Genomic DNA, 13,300 nt, shown 5'->3' with positions numbered 1-13,300 from the left:
CATATGTAATAAAAATATACTCTGCAGGAAACTTAGCAATAGACTTACATTTTATTTACTCAAAATTTGATTATATTGGAGATAATCATTAAAATGCAATTTGTATTTGCCTTTTACCCTCAGATATCTTTATCCTTCAACAAAGGAAATCTCTGTAGAATGTCAGGGTATGGTTAGAAAATTGTTGAGAAGTCACTTTGCATAATCTGAGATGCATTACTCACACATGTAAGGGAACAATTACAACATTTCAATGTAGTCTCAATGATCTTGTTTCTCAGTGAGCAGCATGTTAAGACAGATGTGTAGGCTGTTGGTAAATGCTGTACACATAGGAACCAACTTTGACTTAACCACTAAAACTTACTTTTACATACTATTTTTAGAAAAGAGCATTGATAATGGTTTTATGACATCTAATATGTTCATGCAGTTCATAAGACTTTTTTTTTTTTTTTTAACTTCTCTTAATTCTGGACATACTATGCAAGTAGGTTTATCCTCAGTTTGAGCACACTGACTTGGGAAGTCCAGGTGTTCCTAGCTGTTAATTGATTCAAAATACTGGCTTAGGTAGTTAGCTTGTCAGATGTTTGGACAGTAATGCAAAACTTAAAGAAGCCAGATGACTTCCAAAAATGAGTAAGGAGTTTGGGGACATATGGGGAAAGTAGAAGAGCTTTGTGTTCATTAACGTGGTAATAAAAATATAGCAAGTACTCAGATGACACATTTGTATGAACGTGACCTTGGTCTTGGATCAAATAGCAAATACATAAAAGTCATGTTTGTCTGAATGTGACCTTGCATTGGTTCAAATATCAATCATAAATCTAATCCTAGATTTTAATGTACATGTACAAAAAATGGCCTCTTAAATGATGTGTCGTATCTTTGGTTCTCAGTAGTCATGGTCTTCACATGTAAGTGTTCAGCAAACACAAAAAGCACCTTTGTGCAAAACACTAAATTATTTTAGCTGCATTGCCTACAAGATGCTGTCAGTGAATGATTTAGAATCTGTTAAAGCTTGAAGCGCAAATTGCTATGACTGCTATGATTAACATGTATAATCATTTGAATCTCGTTCAAGTATGGAATAATTTGAGTAGAATATAACAGGGACCTGAAGAGACATGGACACTGAAACAGCATTGAATAAAGAGCAAAGCCAGTGATTGTCTGGAGAGAGGAAAAGAAAAAAAGGTAGAGTGTGCTGCAAGCATAGATGTATATATAACAATGAAGTGGGGGTTTTATTAGAAACCGATGAGCTGTAAGAAGTAGTTGTGGGGACTTGAAAGAGAGCACGTATCAGAGAACACCACGTCCTCTGTAACATAGTGATTACTAAGATGTTGCAGTGGGTTTCTTGAAGCACATTCCTATTGGTTTTTTGATTCTTGTATTAATAAAATATACTTATGTCTGTATTGAAGCCTCAAAAATATGGGATGTTATTAATTCCAATCTGAATAATTGCTTTCATGGTAAATTGAATGAACTTCCCACATACTGTTGTCTAGGCTGTTTTTTGTTTTTTTTAATGTCATGTTAATTATAGTATGCCTATTCTATAATTTTAAGCATGTAGTCAATTCTCAACTATGTGTCAGTGCTCATTATTTTCTGTAAAAGTGGAACCAAAACCAGGATAAATGGAGAAAGGCAAAAAATCACAAATTGCCATTTTTTCAGGATTTCTGGGCATCTCGACAGCAAAAGTCAAAGGAAAACGAAAGATTTTTCCGCAAAGTTTCCCCCTTATGACTTTGCTGGTACTTACCTGTTTTAGAGTCAGGAATCATCTATAGATCAGACTGGGTTGTACTGCAATTAAAAACTAAAGCAAAGACCCCATCAAAGCACTTTTTGAAGAAAATAGTAAAGTGAAGGTTAACAGTCTTGCTTACCAATAGTCCTGATATAATATTCTGTAGTTTGTTTACTTGTACTGAATTCCTGACGAGTCAAGTCTTAGAAGAATTTAAAGGATTCAGCAGACATAGATTTAAAAGAAAGATTTAAATGCTTTACTTTGGCATATAGCTACTTCTGATATAAGTTTCTGCTTAGCCTTCACTAGGGATGAAAAGTAAAGTCTGATCTTTCTATTCCCAGTTACAGAAATGAGTGAGGTATTCACCTTTTGGATATGAAAATTCACATTTAGAGGAGGAAAAAACAAAGCAAAATCTCTGAATGTCATGTTGGTATTCCATATAAAAATACAGATGTGAATCTGTTTGAGCTTTGTGTCAGTTCAAGCAACAACACAATCTCCGTTCTTTAAAGAAATGAACTAAGAAAAATGGAATTTTTGTTTTATCAGAAGGACCTTGGTGCAAATTTGAGTACTGTCATATTTGATATATCTGATGTCCATTTACGTGGAAGAAAACAAATATGGCTTTAGATAAATGTAAACTTGAGGTGATAGACCTGTAAGTCTTGTCTCTGGAGCCTGAAGACAAAGTTGCAAAACCTTTATGTCCTGTTGCTGACAAAGTCAAATCTGGCTCCTGTTGTTCAAGGGGTTAGCAGTGGCTAATTTAAAGACAGGCTTCAGATCTCATCATACTGATAACTTGGAGCTGTGGTATTTCTGTACATTATAAGTCAAGATCTGTCTGCTAGAGGTTGACTAGGCTAATGTTGTAGATCAAATACAAAATTCAGATGAAATGTATTTCCTGGTCTAATATTTAGTCAGTGTAGGTGTCATATATGTAAATGTAAAGTGTTCTCAACTGAGTTCCTATTTCCCCTGTTCTTGAGGGGCTTGTTGAATTTAAAATTTCCTGTTAGGAAGCCATTTGATAAGATGTTATTTTATTTTTTCTTTGAGCTAGATTACATCTTTCAGAGTTTCTAGCACTGGAACTATTATTTTTTTTTTTTTTCTTCAGGGGTGGGAAGCCTGGAGTGTTGTTGTTTCAGCTGAGAGTAAATGCCTGTATCTTCCATTTACTGGATTTCTAAGAGATTTTTACTGTTGGAAGAATAATGAATAACTGGGATGTGCATGAGCTCCCCAGCCTATAGGGAAGTCTTATGGCCATATCAAAAGATGATACTGCTTAGTCTAATACAGAGGCTGTCTGATCTGTAGAGCCATTTTCTGCGCCCAACAGCCACTTAAGTGGCAGGGCTGCTTTACTTCAGGCAATGCAAGAGCCTAATTTAGAAGCCTAGACTGTTGATACAGTCATTGGATTCTTCGGAGAGGATTCAGTCTGCACATCCACAAATACATTTGTTGGCTGTGCAGCACATCTGTCCCTCTCCCCAACTGCTTTTTCTGCTCCCTGTGTTGAGCCAGCACAAATATTTGTAAGGCTTTGCAGTGAACTGGATTGGGGAAGTGATCTGGTTTAAAAGTCCTGCTTTTAAATTTGTAATTGTGGTCTCAAAGACCAGTCACACTCTGGAAAGTCCATTGAGTTCTGCATTACTCAGATGTGTAAGTGAGGTGCTTGACGTGAGGTGAGATGCCTGTTTGCTGAAAATTAATTCCTGCTTTGTATTTTTTCTTCTCCCTTAGTAATTGCTTCTGTCCTGTGAGAGGGTATTCAATTTGGAAGAAATAGTTTAATTACCTCCTGGACAGTGCTGTTGCTGTTCTGTTACTAGTCACTTCTTGAACAGCAATCTTGACAAAACCAAAAAATTGTTGCAACTACTTATATAAAGTATAAAATATACTTATATAAAATGAATGTGTTACATAACTTAAAAAATCTGAGGAAATAATGAATATATAAACATGAAGGTATAGAAAGCTGCTAAACGGTTTTAAAGCAGAAATGTTGCATTTAAAAGGGGGATGAGTTGCCCTGTTCAAAGACGTTTATCCTTCTCTAATATATTCTAGGCAATGAGATTCCACTTCAGAGAGGCAGGACCCATGAAGTAGCTTCTGCCCTCTGCCACTAAATCTTGGAAAGAAGCTACAGGGAGATGCCAACAGGGATTGAAGCTGGCTCAGTAAATGCAAAGTAGTTGTATAGTGACCACTAGAGATTATGTCATTGGCCTCTGTATTTTTTCAATCTGCCTACCCACCCCCCCCGCCTTGCTGATTAGTCACTTTTTTCCTGCCTCTTTCTGTATAGGGTCTGCCCAAATTTTAACAGCTGAGCAGTGTTAAGGAATTTTTTCCATAGGTATTTTAGGCTTTTTGGTCTTTAAAGGTTATGATATTGCTGCAAATGCTAAATTTTAAACTGTGCCTCTGTATATACTGCAGTTATAAGTGATTCAAAGTTCTCTTTTATAAGGAGATATGATAGTATTTTATTTAGCGGTCCAGGATGACTTTGAATGTTTTGCCTTTAACTGAGTGTTTTTATAATCGTACAGGTTAAGGCTTTAGATTTTTGCTTGGGATGGACATTAAGTGTTAAGCAGAGGGACGTAAGTGTTAAACAGATGTTCCTAGAGCCTTAAACTTCTATTAATATTCTGCATTGTGGCTCCTATGTACTTGAATATTAGGTAAGGAATCTTTCATGTTTAGTATGGCTACCTGTTTGACAACCCTTGTTAGTTTTCTTTACAGAGTTTGTATGCTGTTATGTTTTACTGTTGGTAATACTCTTTTTGCCAAATAAGAGCTGTTGCTTATTTTAATATCTCCTTATATATATTATTATTTTTTTAAGTGGTTTGTACCAGGAAAAGTGTGGATTTGTAGCACTGTTATGTAAATGATCTTTTATAGTTTTATAAAGACATTTCCTTACTATTTCAAAGTAAAAATAACTGAATAACAATATGGTTACATGTTAAGAACTGAGGATTTTTATTTATTTATTTTTTAACTGGTGGGAACCTGCATCTGCATGCCAAATATCATGTATATTGCATGATAAGAGTTTCTGGCAACATTGTTGTACCTTGCTACAGAGCTGGAAAACTTCTGCTCTGCATATGTCACAAAATAGATTTAATTTTAAAATCTCAACACTTTGCCTAAATAAGTCACGTTGGCTTTATCAGTAAATTTTTTCCAGTCGTGGTGGGCTAATAGCTGGTGCTGCACCACAGAAGTATTGTGTATTTCCCTGACAGTCTGATAGAGTACATCTAGTTAAAGAATGCTTCTGCTTAATGTAATGTGCAGTCAGTTGCTCGTGTGGTTTTGTTCACACCTAACCTATCATTAATCAGCACTGCTTGTATGCATCTTCTTACTGTTGACTTGCTTGTGCAGCATGTTAATTCATCTGTTTTAGACCTGTCTTTACAAGTGTTTGCTTCTGGTGTTGGCAAATTACTTGTATGGAAAAGTTGATAAAGATTTGTTAATTTTCAGTAAGAAAATCTTGCCTTTCCTCTCTCTTTTTGGATCACATCTTTTAAAATTCAGCAGGACAGAAAATCCTGGGACCAAAGAAACGCTGCTGCCTGGCTCAGTAAGTTCTGCTCGGGTTTGGCTGAGTAATACAAAAACAAACAAATACTCCCATATTGTTTTTACCACTTTTAGTATCAATCAGCAAAATATTTGAAGTGTGTCAGAGCTTCAACAACACTTCCCATGTAAGATTAGAAGTGTGTTATCTCTGCATCTCCTGATGCAATTACAGAAGTGTTTTCAGGGGAGGAAAGTAAAGCTCATCATGCTCCCCACTTCTGTAAGCCAGTACACTTGTCTCTGTGGCCTCTGCTCCTCCTTCAAGAGCTCTCTACTGTTTCTTCAGTTCTACAAGTATACTTACAGATCAGAGAAAGAGGATTTTCTTTTCTCCCACTTTTCCTAAGCAAACAATATTTTTCCCTTTTGATTGACCCATAAATTAACAGCTTTTTTTTTTTAATACTGCAGACTAATATAGACTGTGTTGTCCTATGAGCTGTGTGATTCCACTTCTGTTTAATACATTGCCCAGTTGTAAGGGGAATGATTTGGGGAAAGAACACTGTGCAGTATATAAGTACATTCTGTTACTGTGCCTCAAAAACCTGAGGTTGCATAGAATTTTTTATTTTGTAACTTATAAGAGCTTAACTTTGCAATTTTAGTATTATTTTTGAAAATTAAAGTATGTGAATTTTGATTTAATTTAAAGGCAAGGATGCTTGTAAGTTGTGTGTGATATCTTGGAGTACAACTGTATAAAAGGGAAAAAACATAGTTTCTCTGTGTGTGTGCACGTGTGTGCAAATGGCAGCCTTGATGAAGAGGTGGCACATGAAAAATTTTCATTTGTTGTAAATTGTCTTATGTTCTTAATGCTATGGAAAATACAAAATATTACTGGTGTGGATGGTTACAAAGTATCAAAACTATTAAATGTCAGAGGATAAAGGAGAAAACATGCATCCTTTCCCAGATAGGAGGTGGGACTTCATACTTTCAGGTGCCAGATTTTATTTTCAGTTGATGGTTTTTATGTGTTGAAGCAGGATATCGGAAATATCCTTCAGCTTATTTACTTGTTGTCTTCCTATTCACCAAAGTTTTCTAGAAGTATCTACTATACCCACTAGTTCTAAATGTTCTGTATTCAGCTACAACATTCTCAGTGACCTGAAGGTAATGATTGTTTCAACTTTAACCTTGATATTTGCAAGCAAGCCCTTTAAACGATCAATTTGTTTATGCAGTAAATCCAGACTTTGTTACTGTTTCTCAGAGACCTTTGCATCTCAAAGATCTGTCTCCTTACAGGGATTATCCTTAGTTTGGCAAGTATTAAATGTGGAACAGCCAGGGGTTTAGTCTCCCACCAACCTTTTCCAAAATGAAGCAAATTACTGATTGCTACATGAATAGGCATTTTTCTTTGATAATCTGCCTGTGATTTCTTTAAAACCTGCCTCAAGTTTATAGGTAAGTTACTCATTGGTTATTTGCAATGTGGTGGTGGGAGAGGGGGACTTATTCAAAAAGCAGGCATATTGCGGAGATAATAGACTGAGAGAGAGCTCCAGTAAAATCTGTTTATCTTTAAAACAATAATTATATGAAATTGTGTTCTCATTTTTCTATGTCAGTCTTTCTTGTTTTCAGTTTCCTTTGTGTGTTTGCATGCGGGTGTAGGAAAGGTGGCATGGAGACTAGAATATTGTATGGGACACTGAGAAAATCCTCTGACAATGTCCCAAGCACAGGATTTTTCTGAAGTCTTCAGAATAAGAAGAAATGTTGACTTATACAGGCATGTGAATGGACACTGCAGCTACCTCCAACTACTCTTGTAACATGTAAAGCTTTTCTTGTAAAGCAAAGTACTCTCTGAGAATGTTATTTAAATAAACTTTGTACTCATTACTCTTTTTACTGCGGAGGTTTTATTTTCATATGAACTGTATCAATGCATATTAAGTGAAAGCTGCCAATGAAAGCATATGCATGTATAAACATGCACAAGTACAGAGAAGACAAAATGAAAGGAGTTCATTGCACGAATACTGGGTGGTTTACATTAATGTTTTGTTTCTGTGCTTCTAAAAAAAAGATAAAAAAATATATTTTTTTTTCAGTAATGGAAAGGTTAGTATGTTTTGTCTTCAGAAATGGTTATGTAAGAGGTGTGCTCACTAAAGTAGCTAGTTAACCATTGACATGAGCCATAATGATTAAGCAGCTGTAATTTACTGGTAGCGTTTGAAAGTACAAAAGGGTATGTCATTTAATAGTTAAAAACAAAAACTACTTGATTTATATTTCACTAGCTGTTGAGCTGTTATATAAATTCAGCTAAACAGTCTGGTGAATTTTAAATATTTACTGCAAATGTGGAGAAGTATGACGCAATTTGGACAAAACTGATTGTGCTGTTGAAAATGCTGTTGCCATGTTCAGAGTTCAGCTATCAAGTCTTTTCATTGCTTTCTTGTCAAATAAGGCCTACTTTATTGAAAGGTGAACTTCAGTGTTCACTTAATCTTTTAAAAATACTTGTGCTGGACTAAGAGGTTGCACTTGTAGAGGCGGGTGTGATTCAGCAGGTAGCGTCAAGTAACACTGGGCTGGCTACCCAGAGCCTGGTGCTTCCTGAAACTTCCCCAGCGATACTGGGATACTCTTGCTACACGTCCGCAGAGGAACGTCATGTTTCTGTGCCATGAGCAATGCCGTTACACTCAGCACACTGGAGGAGCAGTGCTGATCATAATCTCTGCCATTCCTTTCTTCCTTTTTCTGTTGATGGCTCCTTAGGGAGACAAATTTGGTAGTCCACTTTGGATTGCCAGAGAACAGTTGCTAGAATTCTCAGCTACCATTATAAAAATGATATACATCAAGGTGTTTTTTTTTTTTACTCCTTTCCCTCAAAACAATTTACAGCGATAGTAATTTAACTTTGGTTTCACAAATAAATGCATAACTGATTTCTTGTTTCTCCACTGAAGTCTGACATCTTCCAGTTAAATCTGGGGAGAGTAAGATGTGTAATAAATGCTGGTGGCACCAGATTTGGACAGTGCTAGATAACTAACAGCAAACTGCAGAGTTAGTTCCAGGGTTTATGGAGATGTTTCATGCTGCCTCAAGAGAGAAATTGTACAAATATATTCACAGTTAAAGGTAGTGTCAGAGAATAACAAAGAAGGTTAACCAGAAATGTTTGCTGTTGCTTCTTTTTCTTACTTTGTCAAAAGTAGTGCTTTGTAACAGCCTTTGCATCTCCAAAGTTATTTTGCAGCTCAAGTCTTCATGAGATTGGAAGCATTGGTCTGAATCCATGCAGATGGTTTAGCAATAAAATCTCTGTCAGATAGCGCACAATAATCTGTGGCATTTTCTTTTGATGTGTGACCATATGCTCCTAAAATGTTAGGCTAATGTTAGGCTAGGGAGTGTTTTATTTATTGTTGTCATTCGTGCAATTTCTGAGCCTTTTTTTTCTTCCAGAAATAACTATGGTCATGTATGTTGGAGTGATTTTAATTTTGTGTCTTCTGTCAGCCTTATGAGTATCAAATCTAGATATTTGTTCATATTTTGTCATGTCACAAGCCAGTAGGATTTATAAGAGAAACAAAGGTAGTTCTTGGAGACAGGACAACCGTTGAGGTTTAAAAGAAAGTGATATTTGGAACTGATTTTACTAAATAGTCTCAAATTATGGAATTCATGTAGTGACTATAATGGATGTCAATTACAGTTCAGTACTCTGTGTGGAAGGAGTTATTCTGATTCAGTTTTCCAATATAATGTTGTGTTCCAAAATAATTGATTATCACAATCACAGTTTCTTGGATGTTCTTGAGGTTGAGATACAGATGAAAATCCTTGCATTGCTGATAAATGTTCTAGTACAGTGCTGGCAATATACTACTGAGTACTTAATATATCAAATTGGATAGTTAATTTATCTGTTATTTCTAAATACACTGAGCTGTGTATAGTGATAGAGTAGCAATGTGGCATATCCGAGTAAAATCAATAGTGACATAGTGTTGTAACTGGGGTTACAAATCATGGATAAATTCCTATTCTTAGTCTCCTAGATATTATTTGCTACCTCGTGATACAAAACACATTTGTATTTCCTACTGCTTCTTTGCTCATTGTTTGAATGTTTAAATTAATGTAACTACCAGACACTGATTTAAAAGAGATGTTTTGTTGTTACTTCAATATTCCTCTGTAGTTCATTGTGCAACCTGATAACACTTTGTTTAAAGTGGATTTTGCCAAAAACAGATATTTAAGAGGCAGTTATTGCCAAGAAAATCCTCTTTATAGTCAAATTATTTTTCCATTTCTAGTTAAAGCTATCCTGTTTCAGATAACTTTTTTCTTCAGGGAGCCTGAATATAGTTTACAAATAGGAATTCATTACTGTGGGTAATATTGGTGGCTGGGGGATGGTTGGACCAGATGATCTTGGAGGTCTTTTCCAACCTTAAGGATTCTACGAAAAATGAGTAAAATGGTGCATAGAGCTGTAAGAAGGATATATAGAACATATTGCTTTGTTTTAATCACCAGAGTTTATGATTACAATACAATTTCAATTTCTTCTTGTACCTGAGGGGTTAACATTCACTTGGCTAAAATGAGTGATGCATAATGGTACATAGGCTGTACTAGTATAGACGTTGGGTATAAATATTAAAAAAATGGGTAGTCTTAAAATCAGAGGAAAACTTAGAGAAGACTAGTGTATATATTTTAAATAACATCGATTGGCTGGTCAATGGTATGAAGGATGCAGATTGTGGGATAGAAAGCCTTATTATGCTATACAGATTTATTTTTTTGTTTTGTTTTGCTTTAACATCATGTAATGAACACATTGGAAAACACCATAGCAATGATATATATATATGAACCATTGGTTTTCGATGAAATAGCGGAAAGAGCACGTTGCTGAGTGCACTTGGAAAATAAATCTCTTAAAAACTGCGTGTAACTTGCAGGTTTTTGCAAGATTAACTCTTAAGTCTTCCATAGAGCAGATCATTCTGCCCTCAGTTACATCTGTGCAAATATAATTGAAGGCAGACTTTTGCCATCAGTCTAGGGAGAAAAGGCTTGATGGCAGGTATCTTGCTAGTCTAAATCCTTTTAAGTTTTTTATATAACCAAATACAAGTGACAGCTGTCTTTTGTCATTAGTATGTAAAGCAATAGTTCTTTGTATCACTCATAGATGTCATCTTTTGGGCAATTATGTAGAGAAAAGAAAAAAAAACACTTTTTAACCAGAATAAATACCCAATTTTCATAGGATGAATCTGTCATTTACAAATTATCAGATACAAGGATTGATTTCTTAATATAAAGCATTTAGTGTCATAGAAGCCAGACTAGCTCTATATAAAACTTTAAATAACATCAAGGAAGGTTGGGTTTTCTGTTTGTTCACTTGTTTTTATCATAACCTAGTACTTTTTATTGAAAAATCAGTATTGGCATATCCCCATATAGCCAGTTATTGGCAAATTCAAGGTCCACGATAAACTGCAGTATACACGTGGCTCTTTGCGAAGCTCAGCGTTGAGTAGTAACCACAGTAACAGTCAAAGCTTCCCTGCAAGCCAGCGTGTATTCATTGAATGGTCAATACTGCATCAAGACGTGTCTGTACGTGTGCGGAGTATAACACAGCAGTGCAAAAAAATTAGTTCCTTTTAGCAGTATGTCTTGGCAGCAGCAGCAACATTCTACAGCACATTTATTAGTTGAAATAACTACTTAATTTTCTTAAGAATCTGTACTGTTACTTAAAGTTGATTACACTGGTGGCAAGTTTGGAAGGCAGCTTTGAAAACATTTCACTGTGGGAAATAAATCTATCTTTAGGAATTACAGATATGTTGGATTGCATATGCTGAAGCACTCGTGATGAAGGTGTTAAGTTCATTGACCTAAGTAGGTCAAAATCATTAGTTTTACCTGCTTCTATAAAGATTATAGTATAAGGCAGTATTTTGTTCTCTGCAGTGTCGTAAGACCTATCAAATAAATCTAAGAGATGAGAACAGAGGACCAAATCAACATATCTAAACTTGTTAGATGAAGTGAGAAAAGACTGCTCTCACATAATATGTAATCATATTGATACTTATTTTTCTGTGAAATTTGGTGGGAAGTGCATAATGCATGCTATAGAAACATAATTTGTAAGCTTCAACAGCAAAGGAGAAAAAACAACAACCTATACATTGATCTCATCATATCTTTTCATCATATTGAAATATTTTTTGGACTTTTTTTCCTGTCCTGTCAATGATTCATGATGCATAAAGCTTCTGGAGAAACAGAATATTGTATAATATTTCATTATCAGATTAGAGTTCGTGTATTCAATATTCTGTGTGTAACAGAATCGAATATAAATATATGTATTCTGAATTTGTAAGCACAGGACTTTTTTTTTTTTCCCCCACCAGTGTAAAGAAGTTTAAGTGACAGCTCTACTTGACCAAAATGGTGGACACTGAAAACCAGCTCTATCCACTTACTCCCTTGGAGGAGGATGATATAGGTAGCCCTTTATCTGGAGAGTTTCTACAAGAGATGGAGAATATTCAAGACATTTCTCAGTCTCTAGGTGATGATAGCTCTGGAGCTTTAAGTTTAACAGAGTTCCAGTCACTGGGAAATGGTCCAGGATCTGACGGATCAGTCATAACAGGTAAGAGTGTTTTTGGTTACCAGGAAACTTGTTTTTCATTCCTATTATTATGTATTTATAAAAGCTTTTTTTTTTTTTCAATGTAATAATTGTTGTTTATGACTAAATGACACTAAAAATATATAAACTGATAATAGCTTCATCTTAATATATTTAAGGCTAAAATTACTTTATTAGATTGTAACATAAACTTGCTGGTTTTTAAGTTATCATTAGTATCAATGTCTTCTTTTTCAAAATAACTTAAAATCACTATTTCTAGAAAAGAAGTTACATATTTTAGTCATATAGGATGTAATGATATTGCACTAAAACAAATACCATTTCTTTAGTTTCTTTAAATCACAAGTATTTGAAATGTACTATGAAATATCAGTCAAAAATATATTTATAATCAAGCTCCTGCAAGTGCACCCAGAATTCCAGTATATTTTAATGTACTGGTGTTTTTAACTTGCTGTTTTCTCTCCCTTCTCAAGAGTAGCATTATTCAACTAACGGTTTCTCCCCTGATAAAATTAATCTGAGAGTGCTATATAGTACATAGTCATTAGTCAAAAGATCTTTCATTGTGTGAGATTTGTTTTGAGGGTTCAAAATGGAAATTGTTGAAATGTTGTGGGGCACTGCAATAACATCAATAAGATATTCTTTCTGAAATTGTGGTTTTACAAACCTTTTAGCAGTACAACCATTTTAAGATTAAGTTTATGATTAACCTTCTAGTTGTTTTGCATTCTGTTTTGTTTTTGCTTTTGTGTGTTTTTATTTTTTTACTGTAAATTAATTCTTAGGCTGAGATCAGTAGATCACTATTTTACTTTACAAAAATTGCACCAATAAAACTGAGGTGCACCTCTGTGCTACAAGTGGTTGAAATGAATAGTGTAAATTTTGGAAGAAAGGAGAGCTGTCCCTTGGCACTCTTGCCTAAAGAAATGCTTGTTAGAATATGGTTTGGGTCCCTTTTGGTTGCAGACTTTCACAGCTAGAGATATGCCTCATACAGGAAAAGTTTATATGTACTGGCTTTATAATACAGTTCTTCTGTGGTCTGATTTTTTTTTAATTATTTGTGTGTGTATATGTGTACAAGTCCTATGATAATTTGGATCAGTTTCTAGTATCAGCTTCTTATTTTCAGTATTCAGTGTTCATTGCAAAAACTCCTAGTTTTGCTGTTACAGAAGATGGAAAAT

General features: G+C 34.9%; 1 protein-coding gene across 8 annotated transcripts in view; it reads left to right on the top strand.

The window, feature by feature from the left end:
* PPARA (peroxisome proliferator activated receptor alpha) overlaps positions 1–13,300 on the top strand; it is a 73,464-nt gene that overhangs the window by 42,097 nt on the left and 18,067 nt on the right. For 6 of the 8 annotated variants that reach the window (XM_083800586.1, XM_083800585.1, XM_083800584.1 and 3 more), the window contains one exon: positions 11,857–12,101. In XM_083800586.1, the coding sequence (XP_083656712.1) occupies positions 11,894–12,101 (208 nt within the window). In that variant the 5' untranslated portion in view covers positions 11,857–11,893. Of the gene's footprint in view, positions 1–6,676; positions 6,839–6,886; positions 7,171–11,856; positions 12,102–13,300 lie in introns of those variants that run through there. The other 2 variants (XM_083800587.1, XM_083800591.1) reach the window with 2 other exon arrangements.

The sequence above is a fragment of the Anser anser genome (genome assembly GCF_964211835.1).
Source record: "Anser anser genome assembly, chromosome: 1".
In the NCBI taxonomy this organism is placed as follows: Eukaryota; Metazoa; Chordata; class Aves; order Anseriformes; family Anatidae; genus Anser; species Anser anser.
This window is presented reverse-complemented; position numbering and strand designations above follow the sequence as displayed.